Source organism: Suricata suricatta, chromosome 9 (assembly GCF_006229205.1).
Source record: "Suricata suricatta isolate VVHF042 chromosome 9, meerkat_22Aug2017_6uvM2_HiC, whole genome shotgun sequence".
NCBI classification, from domain to species: Eukaryota; Metazoa; Chordata; class Mammalia; order Carnivora; family Herpestidae; genus Suricata; species Suricata suricatta.
Genome location: NC_043708.1, coordinates 61410377 through 61434833, shown reverse-complemented (window position 1 = coordinate 61434833; position 24457 = coordinate 61410377). Strand labels below are relative to the sequence as shown.

The window sequence follows — 24457 nt, the reverse complement described above, 5'->3', positions numbered from 1 at the left end:
TACCTAAATCCCATTTGCCACTTAGTGGTGGAAGTTCTTTTCAAGTAGCATCCTCTTTGGTCTACGTTTGAACTTCACATGTTAACTGATCACAGGGAAGAGAACAGATGACCGTCTCCCAGGCTTAAAGTCTAAAAACAGGTATTTTAAGTCTGACCAAGTTGCTAAATACCTTTTCACATTTTAGAGTCTTCTCCTTTGCCATCTCTTTCATAATTTTATAAAATTATCACTTTGTATTGGCCCTTCATGTTTTTTATTCCATTTAAAATTCATCTGGAAAATTTTAATCTTGACTCATTTGAAGTATCTCAGTTTTTCCAAGAATTAACTTTTTTGCTTTTCTTCCATAAAATGTTTGAGATGTAGTATATACCCAAGCAATTGTGAAAAGTAAACAGTATTATCAAGGATGCTTTCTGAATGCCTGCTATAGGAAATCCAGCTGCTAGAGTAGGCAACATTGTAGTAATCATCTCAGAAAGAGGTATGTTCTCACCATATCACTAAAAAAGGCCCAGAGGGGAAACAACAAAACAAGTATCCATAGTTTTTGCGAAACAAATTTAGCTCTAAAGATGTACGCCTGGATGATGGAGATAAGGTTCTCCATCCTAGACGATGACATAGTGACTAGAAGCGTTTACAACCCAGGCATTTTATAATGAGAGCCAAAAAGTCCTTAATAACAAGGTGTTTCTTCTTTTAAGACTTCACTGTAACCTCTGCTCTTGTAACCTTTTGCTAGCTACAGCAAAGCTTCTAGAACATATTTCTTGACATAAAAAGGGTTTTCAAATTTGTTTTCAAATATTAGTGTTTTAAGAATCATGAGCTTCACACAGTCTCTTTCTGTTATAGTAAGAAAAATGGTCAGCATGGACATTTGCTTCATTGAGCTATGGGGAGTAGATGCAAGAATCAGAGCTTTATACTCTTGGTCGTCATGTCTTTTTTTTTTTTTGTTTCATTTCTTTTGATACCACATCTATTTCTTATCTCTTCATTTTGTAGTAATAGAAGAAGCCTTAACAGTTGCAAGATTACATATTTATATCAGGGTTCAGACTGTGAATTCATTCTTTTCTAGGGAAGCAGAAAGATCATGTAAAAATGGTGACCACATGTTGACAGAATGCATGATTTAACAAAACCAAAGGCAATCATTTCAAAGAAAAATGTTTTATTTTCTGCCAGCAGAGTATAATGGAGAGAAATTGGCTGGTATTATTTTAAAAAATTGCCCAAATCACTGTAGTTAGTGTAAAATTGTCTCTGGAACTATTTCCTGTAAGTTAACCAGACATATGATTGTATCCTTTCTATTTTGAATACTGAAGCTCACATTTCAACTGTCTTGTATGGAGCCTATCAGGTATAATAGCTCTTTGTAAAGGTGCTTCTTTCTTTCTTTGAGTCTATACCATCTAAGCTTACACCTTCATTCACCCCAAACTAAGAATACTTACAGCTTGGGGCTTTCTGGAACTTTGAGCTAAATATTATTCACTCACAAATCAAGACCATAAGCTACTCAATATGTGCTTCTTGAGCCTACAAAAGTTCAAGTGAGATTAATGTAAACATTGTTTATGTTATTAAAATTCTCTACACATTTCAGCTGAAAGGAGATTTAATTTTTATTTAACATGTGGTTCATAGGGCTTGCTGGGCGTTTTTCTTAGTACTTAAAGTAATTTCAGACATTACACAGTGGGACCTGCTTATATTGTTTGCAGGTACAATAAGTATTAGCAACAAATCAGATTTATGTGTCAATGAAAGAATAATGCAGTCTGATATGATTTCAATAGTCACACACCTCCAAACAAGTCAAAAAGGCATGGGCCACATGGTAGAATATTGGTGGTGGTATCACCACTTTGACCGGTGTAGTTTTTATTGGCTTACTTAGATGTTAGCGGTGGTATGTGATTGCTTTCAGGTTAGGTGCAGATCAAACCATCCCATGAATTCTAAGCTTATGATTTGGAAGAGTTGTGGAGTTAGCTAGGGAAACAGACTGAAAACAGTATAGATATTACCCACTTTTTATAATACTTGCCCAATTAACGCCACTGCCCTTGGAGACAGATAGGAGTACTGCATTTGTGTCTATACAATGCCAAAAATACTGGAGCTCACAAAATATAGATTATTGATTTATTTGGATCTAGCTGGATGCTAGACAGCAATCAACATGTGTTTATTGATGGCTTGATCCAGATGTTTGACAGTTTGTAGGAATGTTCCAGGGCATTATACTCTACACAGAGGATGAACAGGCATACTTTAAAAATATAAGCTTTGCCACCATTTGAACCTCTTCCATCTGCCACTGGAAAAAGGATTTCTGTTTTAAGTGGAGGCATAACTCTTACACAAACTGTAGTTTTCTCTACTTAGTCAGCTGGTAGTCATTGAGCAAGACCCATCGCTCAAGGGTAGTTTTTCTGGACTCTGCTCTGTCAGTTCTGAGAAGACCCAGTTTCTTTTGGGACAGTGGAGATAGGAGTATTTCACTGTTGTTAATCAGACATTTTAGTTAGGACAGTTGTCACATGTCATCTGTAAGTTTATTAATCATGCAATTTCACTGAACGCTATCTATAAGCAAGGTTGCATATTTCCTTATTGAAGACGGTGTTTGTATTAGATACTCACAGCTGAAAAGTGGGAGACAGAGGAGGCTGGGAGAGGGCACACCACTTTAAAACTGTAAGGAAAATGGGCAATAACTTGAATGTGCTTTAGACATATCCTATAGTAGTTCATTAATATTATGTGACAAACGCACAAGTGAAAATAGAATCTTGAGGAGGAAAGATGTTCTAGAGAACAATATCTTTGTTTAGTAAGTGACAAAACACAGAGCCAGAGAAATTAAATGTATTATCTAAAATCATACAGTTAATAGTGGCAGAGGTTGGCCCAGCACCCAGGTCTCATTACTTATAGATCAGTTTTTGATTGTAATGAGTAATGGATTTTCTCATATATTTCCTTATATTGAATACTTTTCTTAGGTGGACCACTTGTACCTCCCCAATTAACTCTACTTGTTTTCCAGACGATCTGTCTTGAAATTGCGTTAGTACAGTCCCGCTTACAAATCACTTTTATGAAAACCCTGGTTCCATCCAGGACCCCCCACTGATAGCATGAACTGCTAGGAGTGACCCGTCTTTGATGGCTCAGCTAGCCGCCTCCTGTCTGTGCAAGTATCTGAGGCACAGAGAGCAAGGAAACTTCTCAACAGGAGCTCCCTCTTTCTTGCGAGTAGCAGTATTTCCTTGGCACTGACATTTCCATATGACTTTCACCTCACTTAAGATCTGGTAAATTGATGATGCTTTGGAAGTGCATAGATGAGTGGATCTTGAGGAGAAACAAGCCTCTCACCTAAGCTTATGATGTCCAAATGAGACACGATACCTCAAACACAGTACCTGTTGAGCTCATGTTGAAAGTGGAGTGCACCAATATGGAGTGAAGCATTCTTTTCCTTAGTCCTGCTTTTCTTTTTTTTTACACAAATTGTCCAGAAGTTTACATGAGTTTGTTTGTAACATACACTATAAAAGACCTAAACTTGATTTTATGTGTTAAGATCTAAATCCACATTTAGCACATAGTAGCATGTAAATAAGTACATAAAGGAATCCTGAGGAAATGAGTCCAATTTGCTCTTATTTTCTTGCTGTATCTGTCACAATTGGTATAGAATCTTGTAAAATCAGGACTCGTCCTTGTGCCATTGAAGATTTTGGGATTATTTTCTCTGTAGGCATTGGCTTGATCTTTTTTTTTTTCTTTCCTCCCTTGTCATCATGGTCCAAATACAGGTATTGATAACCATGTATCATGACTGATTAAAAAAAAAAAGTTCCAAAAAGGCTTCTAAATGAAAGCTGTAATTTTGTATTGGATTTCTAGTGACATGAGCAAATCACTTGCTCTTTGCCCTTATGGATTTCATAATGTCATCAGAGTCTATCAATAAAATTATAGCCTACAGTTGAGCATACACTATTCCTTACTGTATTGCATATACAGGGGATGTGGAGGAGGTTGTGCACAAATTGTAGCTTGTCTTCCCTGGGATCCACTTTAGCTGGCTGCGTGCGTGTGTGTATGTGTGTGTTTGCTTTTTCAGTTTAGATCTGTACAATCAGTCCTGGAAGATGCATGTGAAAAGCGGCACCTGACTTTTACATAGGAATGTTCTCTTGCTTCCACCTGCTGTGAGTGAAATTGACTGGAATGTGCCATTCTGATCAATTTCATAAGGCACCAGACTCTACATATAGACGCGATGGCTGTCCCTTACACCTGAGCTGTCAGCCTTTCCCCAAGAGGGAAAAGGATACTGCCAGAGGTGGGGAGCATCAAGCCAGAAGGAACGAGAAGGCCCCAGATGCTCCAGTAAGAAAAGCAGGTGCACAAACACTTGAACACACTTTTAAAATAAATAAATAAATAAGAAGGCAAAAAAAAAACCCCAAACCCAACAACAAACCCCAAACTCCTACACAGAAGCAGAGGAGATTCAGCTATAGGAAAACAGTGCTTCCAAACTTTGTTGAATCTCAGAAGGCCTCCTGAGATGGCTGTCTTCGCAGTCATTCTAAAATTTATAGGGATTTAATATTTGATCTTAATTAGTAGGTACGATGTCAGGTTAAATTCTTTTTCTGTGATCTCTTAAATGTTCTCTTTGGAGCCTTGCCTCTGTCCATATTTTTTCTTTTGGTGGGGGGTGTATTTCTGGTTACACATAAACACACAGATTTAGCAAAGGGATACAATAATTATGTGAAGGTCTAGAATTTCCCCTTGGAAATGTTTCCCTTATCCTTTATTGTTATATTTCCCCCTGACTTGTAGGAAGGACTTATTGTGATTTGGTTTCTGAATACGACTATGTGTGTTTAACAAAGGAGCCTAGACAGGCCTTTGACCCCTCTTTCCCCTTCTTGGCTCAGGTGCGCACGATAGCACCACCTCCAGAGTGTAGAAAGGGGACGAGACTTCCTTTTGGGAATTAAGTATTTTTGACAGAGAACAATTTATTAGTATCAGGGTTTGGTGGGCAGTGGGCAGTATCTATGTTGCCTCCCACTCTTTCTTCCTTCTTTGCTGTGATACCGTTCTGAGTGCTGATTAACTGCGTAAATGTAATTACAATAGCACTACTACTGGATGTGTTGTTTACTAATTTAATCATGACTTTTAAGGACATTTTGATCATCAGCACAATCATATTTCAACAAATACTTTTTGAAGACATACATGGCAGGACACTGTCTCTCAACAGTATTATTGTGCTTATAATAACAAAGTCTTATTTAGCATGTACTTTTAGAAAATATTAACATAATCACTAATTTTTCAGGGATTCCACTCTAAAGACTCATTGTGAAATGGGCTATTTTAATTTTTATAAAAGATCTTTTATACATGATGCTACCATGGTGAACTGAAACTGTAGCTTAAATGTCATAAATGAATATATGCACACATATACCTTATCAGTACTTTTAATTTTCTGAGCTGCTTTTAATAATAGGTTAAACCCTATGGAATAGTCTAATTTTATCGAGTCTTTTCTGATTATTTTTATGAAATTGTTATAAAACAGAAAAAGAAGCAGAAATCCAACCACTCACAAAGTCACTTTGATAATTATAATTTCTTCCAATTTAACTTCCCTCATTTCCCTCCATTTTATGCCTCTTTGTAATTTCTTCAGTGTCCTCTGACTGCTACACATCTTCATATCTCAGACCTTATGTATCCTGTAATTAAGTCCTACTCTCAGAAAAGGTTATTAATGGCATTAAACCACAGATTGCTAACTGCCACAGGCCAAATGAGGCCCATAGGAGCCTGTAAAGACTTCCATTTTTTAAATGAGATGCTAATATTTTCAGAAAATGTAAAATTTTATGTTAAAAAAAACTAGATACCTGACTTCTGTTAAAAAGGAAGACCTGGCATAGGTCCATATTTCCATCTAGTAACAAATATTTGTTGATTTGTTTCCCTGAGTCGTGAGTGCTTCCTGCTGGATGGGAAAGTGCTCTCTGGTTTGCCATGGCCCTGTTCAGCAGTGAGATCCAGTTGCCATTATCAGGTTCGCATTCTTCTTGTTTACTTAGTCCTCTTTATTCACTTGTATAATTTTGTTGGGTCCTGCAGGTATTTGAGTTTGTGACCTCTAATATAAATTTATGTATACTAGACTAACAATTCATAAAACCAACACAGCCCCCTATTCTTCCTGTATATGTGAATTTTATTACATGCAATATGGCAAAATCAAATGAGCAAATTTGTATAGAAGAAACTGAGGGGCCAAAAATGAATAAAAGAAAACAGAATTTGAAGGACATTGAGGGCACATCTAATGAAACACCAACTTTATCTATTGCTAATAATACTCAAATACCACCTCTAAGAATTTTGGAAGTGATGAGTAATTAGAGAAGTCATAGCTAGAAGCAGCCACATATATAATTTAATTCGCTAACAACGTTGGTACCTGTGTGTGTGTGTGTGTGTGCGTGCGCGGAAGTGTGTGTGCATGCACATGTATGTATTTGAAAAGTGAGTCAGGTCCACAACCATGGGAATGTTACAAGGTTGCCACATTAGTCTTTGTGTCTTACTGAGCTCCACACTATCATTGTAACTACGCTGTTGGGAAACACTGCTGTTTTCAGAAGTGAAACTGAAGACTAAATAACTTTTGTTGGCTAATAACTCAAATGGAGACCATGAGGGGAAGCTCTTTAGGATGAATATTTCAGCCTCCCCACTCAAACAAACAAACAAACAAACAAACAAACAAAAAACTAGAATGAAACACAGAGAGAAGATAGAAGGTAAATTTAAAACCAGGCTCCTTTAAAGTGCTGGTTGGTGGGTAGAACAGTATCCATTTTGGTCAAAGACTGTATTAGGCTGAAAGGTCAGAGAGGAAATGCTCAACCATGTGTTTTACATTTTGTGATTTTCAACTAAGTTTTTGGTGGCTTACAGCTTCAGATACTAAGGTTATTTTTGGCTTCTTTATGGTAGGGTCACTTGAGAAAACCGTGGCTTTCATTGCCCCATTTCTATTAGCCAGTCTTCTATTTCACCTTACAAGTGACCCTATGCTTTCCTATAGCAGAGAACTTTCTATCAACAGTTTGGATTCATTTTGCTATTAAAGTTGTGTTAATTTTCTGTTAAAGATCAGGAAAATCAGTGCTGACTTTTAATGAATGAAGTAACTGGGTCTTTTTAGTTTCCTCTATACTTACATCATGATATAGCCTTTTGTTTTTCCATGAACAGCTTGCAAACTCATGAAATACAATGTGCCTAATTCTTTTATTCTTATTTTATATATTTTAAACACTTCATACATTGTTATGTATGTAACTAGATTTGGCTTAGAACGACTTACTTCTGGTTCTTCAAAGTCAGGTATTTAGTCCTCTCTCAAAAATCTATAAACGTTTTTCAGAAGAACGTAGGATCCATGTAGGACTTGGCTCCTGGCTGAGTAATGGAAACTTGGAAATACACAGGTATTGCCTATGTTGTTCCACTTAATAAAGTACCTTAGCTGAAGTATCATGATTCCTCATGTTAAATCTTACAGATAAATCCCCAGCACATAATAACACCTTGGTTGCTGCATATATGTACTCCAGGACCATGGAGCCACCTACCACCAAGGGCCCAGACATATTGTGGGTGTTAAGTACAGCAGTCAATGAAAAGGCAGTGAATGGCCCTAGTTAGAATAATTTGGTCAGTGTTGGAGAGCTTAGAGATCTCAAGATGCCATCAATCATGACAGCTTCTTACCCTAGACTTGAGTTAGGATCTGAGAATGTGCTTCACGAAGCCCATTCTCTAGAATACTTTGTGTGTCTGTTTTCTCCTGGTTAAGAATCTATAACTGCTACCACAGAAAAAGACAGTCGCTACGTGGTAGCACACTGCAGTTCCAGCCCAACAGCTGACATAGCAGACACTGAGTAAAAGCACTGCTTTTGACTTTGGGGGATCCCAGGCTGCGTGGCTGCTGGACTCAGGCACTTGGTCATGGAGACCCGTGCTGGATAACTTAGGAAGGGATGAAGACCTCCCCCGGCTTTGCCAACTCCGACAGGCATCTTCTCTTACAAGAATGACCAAGCCAAGCCTTTTCTCCAAATATTTACACCCTTCTGTTGCAAGAAGTGATGACAGGCTGGCAGTTGATAATGCTATGAGGTAAACCTTTTATTAAATGAAAAATACCTTTGAGCATCAAGACGCTTCTGAGGCTCAACTGGAACTCCAAAAAATTAGATTTATGTTGTTTTTTCAAAACACAATTTTTATATAAAAACACATGTTTATTGAAGACACTTCAAAAATTAGAGTCCTTTCTACCCTCTCCATAAGGAATTTCTACCATGTAGAAATAACTAATCTTAATATTTATATTAATGAAAATTAATCTAAATGTGGATATGTTTTATCTATATATTGACCTATAGAGACACAGATACATAGCTCTAGTGACTTTATGCCACTATACTTGCTGTCTTTTATTGCTTAATATATTGTAAAAAGAAATCCAAGCCATTGAAGATTTTTTCAACATCTGTGTTCAAGATGATGAATATTTCTAAATTCTAATTTTTTTCTAAAGTTTATTTGTCAAAGAGGCAGTGAATGATCTCAGCAATATATTTATTTGTTCATATCCTTAGCTTTGGTTAAAAAAAAAAGACAAATTTCTAATCCTTTGGATATGTATTTACCAAAGTGTTCGCTAGAACACTAGAATTTTTCCACTAGAAACTGGAACAATTTGTGTCCCTGGCAACCATATGTTATGCTTTTGGAAATCTTGATGGAAGATTAAATAAAAATAATGTCTTAAACAGATAGACAGAAGATAGAGTATATAGTCACTTTAAGACTTGTTTTCTCAGTTGCAGTATTTAAAGACAGGGTGACCATTGTACTTAATTATCTCTTTCACAAAGGAACGCAGGCAGTTCCACTGGAATGGTGTGTTCATTGATGTCAAGTAAAAAAACATGTGCTGTTAGCAGTGTTCACATGGCCATAACTTTCATTTTTCATACTTCAAGATCTTCAAACTTGTCAAAGCATGCTCTTTCCTTTCCAAGTCTGTCCTATCAAACTTGAAAGTTTTCAAAAGCTTTCTGCTACTTAGTTGTGCTTTCAAAAGTGTTTGAAATCACACTTAAAGAAAATTAAAGGAAAAAGTGAATTTTCCCTCTAGAAAAGGTCATTTGAATTTGAATTCCAAAGCAATTTAGTTTGGGACATATAGCAATTAACAGCAAATCTATCTACTCCAAGTTGCAGTGTTTATAAGCTTGAAAGACAGGGCTTTTTTGGAAATTTCAGTAAGAAATTAATGTTTTCATAACAACTATGGAATTTACATAGGCGTTTATAAATTAAGTAAAACTTCATCAGTGACTTGTCATGTGAATGACGGGGAGAGGGAGAATCCTGAGGACTTTATCCCGATGGAAGCAGTGTAATACAGTGGTGAGAGCAACGTACGTCAGTTATCTTGTCAAGGTTCAAATTCTAGCTGCAGGTCTCCCTGGCTTTGGGCAAGTTACTTTCCCTCTCAGTGCTTTGATCTTCCATTTGTGAGATGGAGGCAGCGAGTCTTCCGGGGTGGCCAGCTCTGTCTTGGTTTGCACAGGATTGTCCTCCTTTAGCACCAAAAGTTTGTGATCTGGGGAAAGCCATCCATGAGACCAAAATTCTCCTGGTTTTGGGGGGGAGGGTATGGCAAGTTTGAGGGAAAGTACAAAACTCACACAGTGTCCCTTAAACTAGGGGCTGAAAGCAACACTCCTTTTAGCAACCATTTTTCCCTTGTTGCTGATATTGGCAATCATGAATTAAATGAGGTAATATTTCAAACACTTAGATTGTGGTTGAAGATGCATTCAAAGATGTCCACTTTTGTTATTATGTTAAAGCCTGTGCTGTTCTTTGGTGCCAGCTAATAATGTTAAAAAGCAGAAACATCATGAGCTTTCCTGCTATTGATACAATGAAAATCAGTACTGTAGTTCCTTGGAGTGGTAGAAATTCCAACAGTTGCCCTTTGCATGGTCAGGAAAATGTCCTGCTGTCACAGGGTGGCCACCATTCCCTCTCGCTTTGCCTTGCAGCAGAGATGCTCTGACCCTTTCAAATATTTAGCAACAGACTCTCCTCTCAATGTGTGCTCACGACTCCTGTTACTGTTAATGGAAGTTACACATGTGTGCTCACCAGGATGAGAAAGCCTTTATCCCATGTCGAGGAAAGACCCGTGATGCTGAATCTCTTTCTAAACTTCAGACCTGAAGGGAACAGTGCAGGGAATTGCTGCTTTCTCACTATATTAGCTTCTTCAATTTCCTTTTAATTGGAGCCCGCAATCCAGATTCTTGTAACTTCAGGAGGATGAACAATACAAATTAAGATCTGGATGCTTTCCAGGAAGGGCTCAGCTCAAAGAACGCTTCCCCCCCCACCCCCCTTTAACACAGTTGTGGCTATTCACAAATCCCATGCAGTTGCCTAATGAGTCCATATTTGCTTCTGAGGTTTCACATTTGCAAACTACACCGCTGAGAAAGTAAGTGAAGTGTTCACCCACCTCTGGTGTGAGCTGACCGATTTAATGTATGGGACAGAGAAATACTAGAATAGTCAAAATTCTAAACCAGCAGCACGACGCCTTCAAATACACTATCTTACCCTTGTTCAGGACATTCATTTCTCCCCAAGAATTCTTTTTAATGTATAAGACTTCAATTTATGTTTAAGAACTAGTAAACTATAGCAGTTTGACAGCCATTCACACTTAATTCTGTGCATTAAACCAACAGCATTCTTTTCCACAAACATCCATTGTTAGGACAATGCTCTCAGACAGAATTTATGAGAAATGGAATTATGTTACCAAGGAGATAGCATTTACTATAATGAAGAGTAGATCCTAGAAAATGGCCCCTTTTACAGCAGCTCAGAGCAGAGCCACAAAAGCAATTGATTGGTCTTGGCATTTAGTCTTATATCAGCTGTGTCATCCATAGCTTCAGGAGTGAGAACACTAATCTAAAGTGACATTTCTGTTCTGGCGGGCTTTTCTGCCCTGATGAAAGCAATTACTTCATTCCTAAATGATAATTTGCAGGAGTTTCAACCACTTTAATTGATAATTTTTTTTTGTTCTGAGTTCAATTGTGAAGTGATTAGCTGATTTGGTAAATAGAAATTTAAGGTGTGAAATATACAAGCTGCTCCAAGGTAAAGTGCTCTTTATTGGGTGGAGAGAAATTACTTGATAAAGCTGCAGTTTTTCTATTATTATGGAACTGCCAGTTGTACAGCTTAAAGTTCTGGGGGAAAATGAAGAACAAAACACTTTGATTCATGAGGTTTTTGGCAGACACCAAAGCCTACAATGAATAGTTTGGTCTTGCTGTGGTTCATTCAAGGATTATTTGAATCAAGGTGAACATTGGTTGAAAAGGATTGTGCAGACCTCTCAGCTTTCTTTATTGCTATTCTAATGACTCATTCTGGAAATAAATCCTCTTATTTAAAGTGTTAAGAATAAAAACGCTCATTGGCTAAAACCAATTAATTTAATTATTAAGTTCAAACATACACAAAGCATTTTCTGAAGATGAGGGAAGGCATTCAGTTGAATGGCTCTAATTACTCTTTTGATCTATTTTACTACAAGTCAAAAATGGGTCATGGTTATTCAGTGAGACTATATCTTAGTTAAAACTTTTAAGGATGCGTCTTAATTTTGATACTTTATCAAATACTAGCAGTTGCTAATGTTTTTGACACTTTTTTGAAGCAATCAATTTCATCTTTCTTACCTGGGGAAAGATAATGGTCATTTCACATGTTAAATGAGAAAAATAAAGTAAGAATGAAGGTCAAACTGATTGAGCACATCAAGCAGTCTTTGTCAGCCAAGCTTAATATATCCTGAGTTTGTGGAACAAATGAAATTTTGCTGCTGTGTTACACTTTGCTTCCAAACAACCATTACAACTGGTTTTATATATTGTGTGAGCATCAGACCATCAAACAGTGCATCTTTACTGACGTGTTGCTGCAGCGATGATCTACAGCAGCAATCTGCCATTTATATAAGGGCAAAATGTGCATCTATATTTAGTTGTGAAATTGGCCCATTATACTCTTGATGTTTACAGAGGCTAACATAAATTAATGATGACAGCTATGAGCAGTGCATTAGTTAAGCAGCAGAGTTCTTACCTTGAACTTGAAGTTTCCAGTTTTAACTTCCAGCATATACTACACTGTTTTCTTCACACATTAAAGGAAGGTTTCTGAAATTGTTACCTTTTCTTGGAGAACACTAAAAAAACTCCAATTTGTGAGCTATGTAGTGCATAATCCTACCAAATAATAGTTGCTTATACATTTCTCAATTATATTTACAATCATGTGGAAAAATACTCCTGAAAGATTTTTTTTTTCTGTGCAGTAGGTTGATTTGATTGACTTTGAACTCTATGTGATGCCAATGTGTGTTGGGTTGTTTTATTGAAAGTAATGAAAGAAGGGCAAACAGTGCTTGTAGAATCTTTACTTTTTCCCTGGGAATCCTCCTCATTCTGCTCATGTCAGGCCAGGAGTAGGTACTGGAGTCACTATAGATTTCACTGTTAACTATGACCAGAGATCTGACAAGTATGCAGGTGTTCAAAGGTTCATGAGTTAAAATGCTGAAACCTTTGATGAATTTTTGATGGCTGCATTTTTAATACAGGTCGACCTTCTTCCTTTGAGGCTGTATGCCAGATTAATTGATAAATAGTAGAAGTCTGGAGTGCTGGGTTCTCCTAAGCAAAACAAGTAGGAAAATCCATAAAAACCTGCCTTTCTGCCTTCTTAGAAGTACTTTTAAAAAAAGGCAAAGTTTAAAGTCGTTCTACTCTATCCTTTTGCCTACCATTATAGGACCAAAATCTGCTGTGTTCTTTTGTAGAGATTGGTTATTGTATTTGAAAAGTTTACATGGAGGTGTTAAAACTGAAACTGAGAGAGAAGATTTTCATGTAGAGATAATGTGAATCTGTTGATAATGTTTGTATCAGGAACTGTTTCACAAATACAATTATAAGCTATATAAAAAGAACTGATAAAAATTTGGCTATGAAGGAGTCATAGGAGTGGAAGAAACATTTGATTAAGTTGATTTACTTTTGTTGTTTTTCTGTGACAATTGTTATTTTTGCTCCTTGTTATCCTCTGTAGATCTCCAGCTATATTATTTCCATAATCATCATAACTATTTCTGTGAAGTAGGAAATCAAAGTAATCAATTTTGCAAAGCTAAATTTGATAAGCCACAAAGGATAACTTACCTCTTTTAATTTAATGAATCATCAAGTCCAAAGTTATCTGGTTTTTTTTCACCATGGACAAGTGACCCAATAAATAATTGACATCTTTATCCAGTTCCATGGCAGCTTTAGAGAGATTGCAATACTGAGTCAATTTCATAATACTGGCTTTGTGATAGTGGCAGTGCCTTTTCTTTAACTTTTTACTTTTTTTTCGGTTATCTTTTGCTTGTTTTGACTCCAGCAAGATTTCATGATTTGGCCTTGTCCCCAGTATGGAAGCTAAAGCAGCAAATGCTGCTGGCACTTTCACATTTCCCCACTCCTGCAGGCAATCTGGGTGAGCTCTCCATGGTCCTGGATTTGGGGTTTTGTCTGACATCAAGGAGAGCTTGTTAGATTTGCGAGATTTTGAAAGCTATTTTGAAAGATTACCATTGTCCCAGAGTACTCATAAAATCGCTTTGACTAATAAGGATCATTGCAAGTGTTAAGTATTTTTACAGAAATTCTCACAATTCTCCTGAGTAATTCATTCTCTTGACAACTGTTTGGATATTCTTTTTTTGTATAAAACCATAGTTGCTTGTCTTGCAGTTGAATGCCATTTTTTTTTTCTAGTTTAGTGAACTAAAAATTGCCAACTTATTACTCCTAGTAAATAAATCATTGATTTATGAACCTTGAATCATTCATCAATGAAATATATATGTTTTACTTGAAAACTCATTAGGTACACCTGTGGTATACAGCAGATAGACTATAAGCATAAGGAAGACTATAGCAAAAAATCAGTATCTTTGCAATAAGAGTTTTATTTTGCTTTAAGTATTCAGTGTGATAGGTCAGAACCAGTGAGTAGAAGCCATACCGATGACACAGTGTGTACATTTTAAATGAGTGTTGTGGATGTCAAAGCATAGAACAATCAGTGTGAAGCAAGTTTATGTTTTAATTTAATATATCTTATATAGTATTACTGTGTGTCAGGTATCAGTTACATCTTTTACAATAATTAACCCATTTAGTTTAATTTCAACAAGAACTTTATGAAGCAGATAGTATTATCATCCCATTTAACAGATGAAAGAAACTGAGGCAGAAAATTAAGTAAATTGCTCAAGTTTGCATAACCAGTTAAGTTGTGGAACTGGGATTTAAATATAGGCAGTGTGGTTCTACAACCCATTCATTTAACCTCTACTTTTTGCTAGTGTGGAAGATATGCTGAGAGAGGCATCAAACAGAGCTTAAAGTGATATTAAATTAATGATTTTAGAGGACATGAAAGGAATTGAATAAATAGGCAATGTTAGGGTTGTCACCAACTAAGTTATGTTTTTTATTTTAGTCCTGTTGGTTTGATCTCTACTGTCACTACATGGGAAATTACTAACATGAAGTTCATAAGTGGCCATAGAGAATGCAGTTGGAGAGGACAAATGAAGAAAGCCAACAGGTGTTTAGAATTAGAGACATTGTAAGATGGTATAAAAGAAGACTGGTCAAAAAAACTTCTAAAGAATTATGGAGAAATACTATAGTAATCAGATGTGGCCCTAGGATTCAAACAGTTAGATTTTTCCCCCTAGATAAGTTTTATGATTAAAAAAAGTTTTATGATTATTATATTAATAGTTATTACTTAGATATTGTCTACCATACTGACAGGCATTTTGTATTTAACATATAATAGCTCAATTACGCTCAAGAATACTATGAAGTAGATACAACTATCATCAGGTCCATTTTCCATATGAGGAAGTTGAGGCCCAAAGAGATTGTGAGATTGAGTGAAGGTTGCCAAGATGGTAGCTGTATGATGGTGCCAGTACCCACAGTCTGGCAGCAGATCCTACACTCCTAACCTCTCTGGTTTCCAAGAAAGTTTTTGGATGGGTTGACTATATTTTCAACATTCCTAAGTCTTTCCAACTTTTTAAAATTATTCTTTGTTATAAAATCTATTTAGAGTTTGCAAACTATCTTCATTGGTAAAATCTAGAATTGTCCAAGAAGTTCACTATTGCATAGTTTACCGTATCCTACTGTGGAAATTATGATATGGGCTGTTGCGCTGGTCCAGGAGATTGGTTTGCCATCCTCATGTTGTAAAACCATAATGAAAATCACAATGCTTGTGAATGGCCAGGGTGGGTCTCATAGTTTCTTCATCAGGACTCTTGCCAAAAAAACTTCCCAAGGAACTTAAAATTGAGAAGTTTTGATTGTTACCTGTGCTTAAAGGTATATCTTCAGAAACATGGAAAGTTTGTTGCCAAGCATTAAGCAGAAGCATTAAGCATTATAACAATAATTTTGTTTAGGAAAGTTAATTATGGTAACATCAACGACAAGAAGAGTAGAGAGTCTAACTTTATAAGTTTTATAAGAAGAAATTCTAGATACTAGATCATTATCCTTTTAATTGGGTGAAGAAGCCCTTTGGAGATTCTGAAAATCATTTGCTATCTTCCCCCAAATATAAACACTGTTTTGCATAGGACTTCTAGATTTATTATAAATAAATGAATGAATTAAAAATACATGTGTGTGTGTGTGTGTGTGTGTGTGTGTGTGTGTATTATCTTTTGAAATTGTTAATCTTGTTGTTTGGTTGTTGTTGGTAATTATTGGTGAGAATGATAATATTGTCATCAAAGAGGGTTGAGATTTTGATTTGATGAGGATTAAGGAAGAGTCTGTTTTTCCAAAATTATCCAAAGACTAGGTGTAAGAACATCAGAGCAGTGGGAAGTTTGGGAGTAACTTCTTGTTGATCTGAAGTTTAAACATGTTTTGTATGTCAGAGATCAGCACCATAATGTTATTCATGTGTAGCCATTTGAATATTTCTTTGGTATTCCAGAAAAACAACTATAATTTTTTATTTAGAACAGAATATACAAATACATAGTTTATTTTAAGGTTTAATATAGTCTTTAGTTCAATTTCAGAACTGCTTACAACTAGGCTATACTTCACACAAAAGGGTTTTAAATTACTCTATGATCTGGGTCATTGTCTTAACGTGTTTATCTCAATCTATTCTATCAGCATCTCTATGACCTTTTTAATCCTTTGACTGTATTTTATTGCTGTTGCCCTCAAAGCAAATTATTACTTATAGACACTGTGCTGTCATTCTGAAAGTCCTGTGAACTGTGAGGTCTGTGTAATGCTGTGACGTGAGAGTGATCGAAACCCTTGTTATTAAGATTATGGCCAGGACAATTACTCCAATAGGGTAACACAGAGTGTTAGAGTTAAAAAAAAAAAAGTGAAGGGACAGAGAGGAGAAAAACACGAAGTTGGGTTAGGAACACATGAAGTTAAGTTTGGCCAAGTGGTATTTTAGGTAAGTCAAATATCAGAGGACAGTGGATAGCCAAGGCATCCAAAGGCATTAATGTCCATGTATTCCTCTTCCTGGAGTGGGAAGAGAAAGCCATTTGTCCTGTTCCTAGCCTTTGGAGCCCATTGAGTTGTTCCCTGTCATCTTGGGCTTTGCTTACCACCCACCCCCATAAAATGAGTTTTTTTCCTTAAATTATTGCTAAGCCTATGCGTTAACAGCAATTTCAGAATAATGGCCTCATGTTCTACTTGCTTCAGTTGAACAAAGAAATTCCTGGTATGAATATATGTAATATTAATTAGATGACAGATGAGCCCATTTGTGATGCTTTGAGTGACCTATATAAAGGAAAAGTTGCATATAACATCCATGTAAAACTGCCTTTCAAAATTGGCCTCCCAAATTCTTGCCTAATTCTAAAATGCATCCCTTCTCATTCATTGACCAAATGACATGTTTTATTAGACTTGCATCATTTTTTAGAACTTTAGTAAACATAAAATTAAAACATAACATAAAATTGGAAATGCCATATAAAAATTGCAATGTTGTTCTCTAGAAACAACACTGGAAATCTGGCAACACCAGGTGTGTCCTCCTCCAGAGCAGCAGTCTGCTGAAACTGTGTGTGCCTGAGCTATTGCCCTCTCCTGCCCCACAGTTGCCATCAGGCTTCTTCACTCATTGGCATTCCCTGCCATAATCCCGGGGGCCCTTGAGTTTACAACTTCTGCTCTAGTGCTCCATCATAGTCACTTACTGAACAGCAACAACAACAGCAACAATTGTAAGTTTAGCCTACCTTCTGGAGTACTATTTGATTACAAGAACACAAAAAGAGCAAAGCATTGAACTTGAACCACTGCATTCTACAAGAGGTAGAGAAAACATGTCAATAGACCTAGTTCTTTGGGCACAGCAGACCTAAGTGATGTTAGATAGATTGCTTTTACTATATAAAGGGAGGGGCATGAATGGTTCTTTTACACTAAGATGTTAACCTAGACCTTGGTTATACTCAAACTTTATCAGATTTTTAAGGTGTCTCCCATTACACAATTTTCAATAAGCCAAAATTGACAATTTATAAAATCATGTAAAGGCCAGCCATGATTTGGGGAAATAAGTGTCATACCATGCCTTTTCCTTGTAAATTAGCACTGTTTCTGCCAGAGGTTATCACCTGAGACATCAAAGGACAAAGGTTTTCATCTGAGACTGCCGTGACTCTGAAAATGATAACATTAAGTTGTCTAGTTGTAAGAAATAGGTTGGTTAGCTAGTGTAGAAAATTTTGTTAAGAGTGAAACTGGTTGCGTTGTTGGCTTAGTGTATATTTTATCCAAGTGTGATGGCATTACTTAAGTTATATAGATATTCAATAAGATATTCCAAGTGTCTGTGGTGAGTTCAATGCTTCTACCATGAACAACATCAGGTATGGTATAATGTAATATGAAATGTTCTTGACCACATTATACTAATGGATATTGGAGCCACACTGCTGAACATATTTTGATCTATTGCTCTGGTCTTGCTTCCTTGCTTGTTTCTCTCTTTCTTGTTATTTTATAATGGGAAACCAGAAAGCTAGATTCAAAGATTTAAAATGCTTTTGTACTTCAATGAAATGGGTACTTACAAATGATTTTAATAGTACCTTGATACCGTAAATATTGCCCAATTACTTATCATCAGGGTCTTATTTTGATTGTATTTCTTGTCCGACACAAAACAGAGCAATTCAGAATAGGTGGAATTCTGTCAGATGCTCAAACACAGCTTCAGTTGTGCCAGAGTCTGCCCTCAGCAATGTGAGCAAACTTCAAACAGAAATGCACATGAATAGTTAAAGGAAAATGCTGGACCCCACCTGTTGCCTTTTCTGTGAAGTAATGTGTCTATAATGTTTATAAATTTTAATAACCCATACAGGGCTATATCTTTCAACATTAAATTTATATTATCTTAAAGTTTGACTTCTCTGGGCGATGCATTTTACTCCCTAGTATCTTAGAAAATCTATCCATCTGCTAATATATATTCATCAATAAAGAATTAAAGTTTTTCTTATCAACCAATTACTAGCATATTTATTAAGTTATATTGAAATTTTCATTTTCAGCGGGATGTTTTCTTTATCTGATGTAAGGTCATGATCTTTATTGAGGGCTAAATGCACATAAACACACTTCATAGAATCAACAAATGAAATGTTGATGTTTGCCATTTGTTCCCCAAGATGATAACTGAAATAAAGGTGCTTTTGATGCCTTAAGATCTCACAGTGATGACAATTAAATGAACAAAAGAATTAACCTGAGAACAGATTTATGAATGCTAGTCTCATCTTTTCTGCTGCTTATAGCTGATAACATCAGCTATGACCTATATATCTTAGAAACAAAGAACACATCTCAATGCATGGCCAATTAGGAAAAAAACCTAACAAGTAAACTATTATTATTACTGCACCTAAGTTCGTGGAATGTAAGTCCAGAGGTAGAATTTTTGGTTTCAGTGAACATTGTCTAGAATTCATTTTATTATGGCCCTTGAATTTGGAAGAAGATTTTGGTAGATGTTTGCTGGGGGGAAAAGGAAATAAAAAGGAAACAATTTCTATCTCCTGTCCAAAAACCACATGTTCTAAATAACGCTTTTTCACTCCTTTGATTTCAGTTTACAAGCATTGAGAAAGGAGAAATCCCGAGATGCTGCTCGCTCCCGCCGGGGAAAGGAAAATTTTGAGTTCTATGAATTGGCCAAGTTGTTGCCTCTTCCTGCTGCCATCACAAGCCAGCTCGATAAGGCATCCATCATTCGACTCACAATTAGCTATCTGAAAATGAGGGACTTTGCTAACCAAGGGGACCCTCCGTGGAACTTGCGAATGGAAGGCCCTCCACCTAATACATCAGTAAAAGGTAAGTTTTAAGCCCCTGTTGGTTCTGAAATATGGTGGTCGGTAGGTGTCTCTGAGATGAAATGTTTACCATCATCCTTTCTTCTTTTCCTGCATATCAAATCCTTTAAAGGGATACAAATGTGGAAATCTGAACTCTGCATGAGAAAGACACCATGTGAAGGTGAAATAAACCTCTTCTATTTCTTTTTTATTTTCCAAAAGTCTGTCAGCCTAAATAGTCTATCATTTTATGTAAGGTTTCAGAGAAAGGAGAATTAAATGACTTACATTAAAATGTTTCTTGGGTTCAATTTGTGTTATGCTAATTTATGCAAATTGTTACTGATGGGTGGAGTACAAGAATATTTGTTAAAGGGTGGAACTAATATCTTCTGTCTTTAGTAACCAAAGAAAGGAAGGAAGCTGAGTCCAACTGTCTGTATGTAGCAGGCATTTTGAGTAATGATTTTATTGACTAGTAAAACAAATAATACATAATGCCTAAGACTTATAAATCTAAACCTATATTTGTCCTCCCTGTCCTTGGTGCAGTCACTCTTTAAACTTGCTTATTAAAGATTTTAGGCCTTCTTCATTCTGATATGTAAGAGAGGTATTTTCTTATGTGTTAGTGAAACTTGTAATTTATAGCATGTTTAGCATATGAATATGCATGCATATCTTTATTGATGTATATGTGGTGTTGGCCATTGATTCTCCATCTTTAACGATGTGTTATTTAAGGCTTAGGACTTAAGGGATCTGCTACTTTCTTGTTCTCTAATCTTGTCTCTAGACTCATAAACTGCACATTTGGCAAAATCTTGGTCAACTCTGGGGGAGGAATTAGGTTCTTTTGTTAAGTGATGACACCTTGACAATGACCTTTGAAGTTCCTGCACTCGTGGCTGTTGTAGAAAAGGGTTCTAGTAGGGAGCTATGCCTTCTTATAGAATCCAGATTAAAATGAAGGATCAAAAACAGTGACTGTTTACAATTGTGTGCTCAGAGGTGTCATCAAATGTGTATATGTGCATGTGTGAATCTGGTAATTTTTCTGCCACTGGTATTTACAGTGTTTCTTATGCTTATGAGAGAAGAAAAATCACAATTTAAATTCTTAGAGCTATTTTCCTCTAGAGCAGGGCAAATATTTTCTGTAATGGGCTATATAGGAAATATATAGGCTAAGGCTTGGAGGAGCTCTAAACTCTGCCAGGGTAGCATTAACTCAGCCGTAGACAATTTGTAAACAGCAGGGTGTGGCTGTGCTCTACTAAAACTATGCATTCCAAAACAGGCAGCTATCCCCAGATGTGGCCTACAAGCTACAGTTCACGGATTCTTGCTCTAGAGTATAAGAATGGCCTTGAGAGGCTGAGAAGAACATACAACAGAGGTAGTTGTCAAGGGCTGGATGTCAGTGTCAGGTAGCACAGTATGAATAAACTAAGACACACTCATGCTGTCCCTTTACAGCCCTCCTCCCCTTAAAAAGGTAGATGTCAACTTGGTAATAAGCCAGCCTATGTTCCAGATGCTAATGTTGTGCCAAATTTTCCCAAGCTGAAGATGTGAATATAATCTTAGTAAATATATTGTATCCATGAGAGTTTATTCATTAGAGTGTCTTTATGTTTATTCCAGATCATACAAGATGAAAGGGTAGGTACAAGAGGGTAGAAGTCACAGAATGTGCAAAACACATCCTTATTCTTCACTTTGAAATGGATTCATTAAGGGACTGAACTTGTATGGGGTTGTTGAGCCCAATTATCTTTCATTTCCATTTTTTAAGTTTATTTATTTTGAGAGAGAAATAGAGAGCTAGTGAGCAGGGGAGGGAGGGATAGAGAGAGAGAGATGGTAGGGAGGGAGTAAGGGAGAAAGAGAATCCCAAGCAGGCTTCACACTGCCAGCGCAGAGCCCAATGTCAGGCTTGAACTCATGAGCTGTGAGATCTTGACCTGAGCTGAAATCAAGAGTCAGAGGCTTACCCAACTGAGCCACCCAGGGGCCCTTCCTTTTTTTTTTTTTTTTTTTTTTTTTTTTTTAACAGAGCAGGCAGTTTATAGGCTGCCTTGGTGGTGGTGATGGCGATGGCTACCAAAGTAAAAAGTGGTTCTATGATTTGTCCATTCTTCTGCAATGTGATAACCTTGCTGACTTTTAGAATCATGACCTTGTAGACATACAAAAATTTAGCTCTTGTAAAACCATGCCCTCATTTATAGACAAGGAAATGACCTAGAAATAGTTGACAGTTAAGTGTTAGCAGATCTTAAGCTAGATTCCATTGTTTTGCCTTTCTGTCTAGTGCTCTATCACATCATACCATTTCTAGAAATTATGTTTGATTTGCATCCCCTTTATCAAACATGCCAGGTGAGAATTCTCTCAGCTTCTGACTATGACTGATAATTCCTTTTTACTTTATGGGCTTCAGTCAGTTAAACTCTATAACTACTTATGATAAAGATGGATAAAAAAAAAGATAAAATATGGTCTCTGCTCTGTTGGCTATTTCAGTCTATGGAAGGACATACTGATGTCAAGGAGAAAAATGGGGAGGTTGGGGTGGATATTTAGGAGTCTGTAAGGAGATAACAGATTTTATTATTTTGAAAATTCCATCCAGATAATGGCAGAACATTCAATTCGGTACATGTATACTCCCACTATCAGTAAACTGATGATAGTGAAGGTGTAAAGCATAGTGACTATCCAGTTGACCCTGGCTCTCGAAAGTTGCTGGGAATGTAGTGGACACTTTCTGTGAACTGGTTCAGCTGTACAATGTAGGTATATTTTATTGCTCTACCCTCATTTTTTAATGCAAACCTGTTATTCATTCTGATCAAACATTCATGAAACAACATCAAAAGAAATTCATTTTAATTTATTAAGGTCTTCTGTGTTGTGCCCTTGAAGAAGTTCATGTGGCTAAACAAGCTTATATAAATAGCCTGCAGCATCGTGTGAAGTGCAGTTCATAATCCAACAGTAAAACGGTAGACATTGTACTTTGTGCTTCTCCAAGCAGTCTCTTGAATAAACCTAAAGGCATTTGGAAATTTATATGAAAAGTACTTACACAATGTAGGCAATGTTTCTTTTTTTTTTTTTTTAGTGTGATGAGTTGTTCATGTTAATAATTAAATTTCAAAGCTTAAATTTAAATTTGTCCTACACAACTATATAGAAATTTAATCATTTTAATTTACTGCTTCAGAAAGGTCCTTCTCTCTGCCCTGTATTCATCACATCTTTTCTTAAAAGTCTATAAAGGTTGATGAGTTTGTTTTGTGATGCCCATTGTGTATAGATTATTACAAGTTATGCTTGCAGAAAGAACACTCAGGTGACAGTGTGTAATATGTCCTGAGTCAATTACTTCGTGGAAATGATATGTTAAGCAATTGGAAGGTAACAGATAGTTTTTTCCATTATTTTAGAAATATCTGTATTGTTATAATACAGATCAGATCTACAATGAACATTATGCATTATTCAAGAAATGACCAGGCATTCTCAGCAGTGTTTCAGCTAAATAACTGATGATTGTAACCTTTAAAGAAATCTCATTGTGGTGACTGTTGGTAAATCACTTCTCCATTCATAGTAATCTCTATTTAGAGGCTATCTAGAAACCATTATATCTTTTATTAATCTTAAAAGCAATAGCTGCTGATTTGACATTTGCTAAAACTAGATAAATTTTCTGTCTTTTTAATATCACAGACTTCAGTCAATTTTTGGTGTATCTCTGCTACAACTCTATTAATCCAGGAACATTTACCACTGTAAGCATAAGTTTTACTTCGATTTAAGCACTGCAGCTTTTAAACAACAATTTGTGTATGTATGTGACAGGCAACAATGCTAACATACGTGAGATAGAAGACATGCTTAGTCTTTGGAAGGAAATGGTTGAAAAATACTGCAAGACAACTGGTGATTGAAATGGACTGAACACATTAGGGAAGAGCTTTACTATTTTCATAGGCCTTTCCCTCACTATTTCGCGCTCTTAGGGTGAAGTCAGTGGTAGATATTTCTGAGAGGAGAGACCTGCAGGTCTTTATTTAAAGGATATATGATCTATCCTTAGCCAAAGACCAGACTGTTAACTTTTGCAGTCATATTTACGGGATCGGTTTCAAGCAGTCACGGTAGCAGCTGCGTCTAGGGCTTCCTTCAGCATAACTGAACTACTACAATACCGGTTGTTCCCAAAACTTAGCATTTTAGAAAAATGGTTCTGTTTCCACAGAAAGTAGAGAATGCAAGACTGCGTGATTGCTCTTCTTGGTCTAAGCAGCTCAGAAAGGTCTTTAGTTTTTGTTCTGGCATTTTACTGTGTGCTGACATACATTGACTTCTACCAACTGACATTCATACTTGGGAGCAAGTGTCCTATTCCTCGTTATTAAAAAAAAATGTGAAATGCAATTTCTTAGCATCTGTGTGCAGCACGTACATCAGCCTGTGGTGTTCTTTCTTATTACACAGGCCAATGGTAGTGCCCAGACTGCACCCTGAGGTTCTAAAACGAAGCTTCCCATAGGGGCAGGAGGACGGGATAAAAGATAGACACTTTCTTCTTGTTTAGTGCCAATTCTCACCTCCACCACCTTCAGTAGACTGGGGGCCCATCTCCCTGCTTTGGTCTCGAGTTTCAGTCACTTCACTCCAAAGGAGCCATCCACAAGCTGAACCACCAGTGTTCACTCTTGTTTATTTTGGTAGCAAGTGCCAGGT

General features: G+C 36.6%; 1 protein-coding gene across 3 annotated transcripts in view; it reads left to right on the top strand.

Annotated features, from left to right (window-relative positions):
* Nucleotides 1–24457, top strand: part of NPAS3 (neuronal PAS domain protein 3) — an 836879-nt gene that overhangs the window by 231990 nt on the left and 580432 nt on the right. For 2 of the 3 annotated variants that reach the window (XM_029951942.1, XM_029951943.1), the window contains one exon: nucleotides 19471–19715. In XM_029951942.1, the coding sequence (XP_029807802.1) occupies nucleotides 19471–19715 (245 nt within the window). Of the gene's footprint in view, nucleotides 1–19470; nucleotides 19716–19826; nucleotides 19878–24457 lie in introns of all 3 variants that reach the window. The other variant, XM_029951941.1, reaches the window with a different exon arrangement.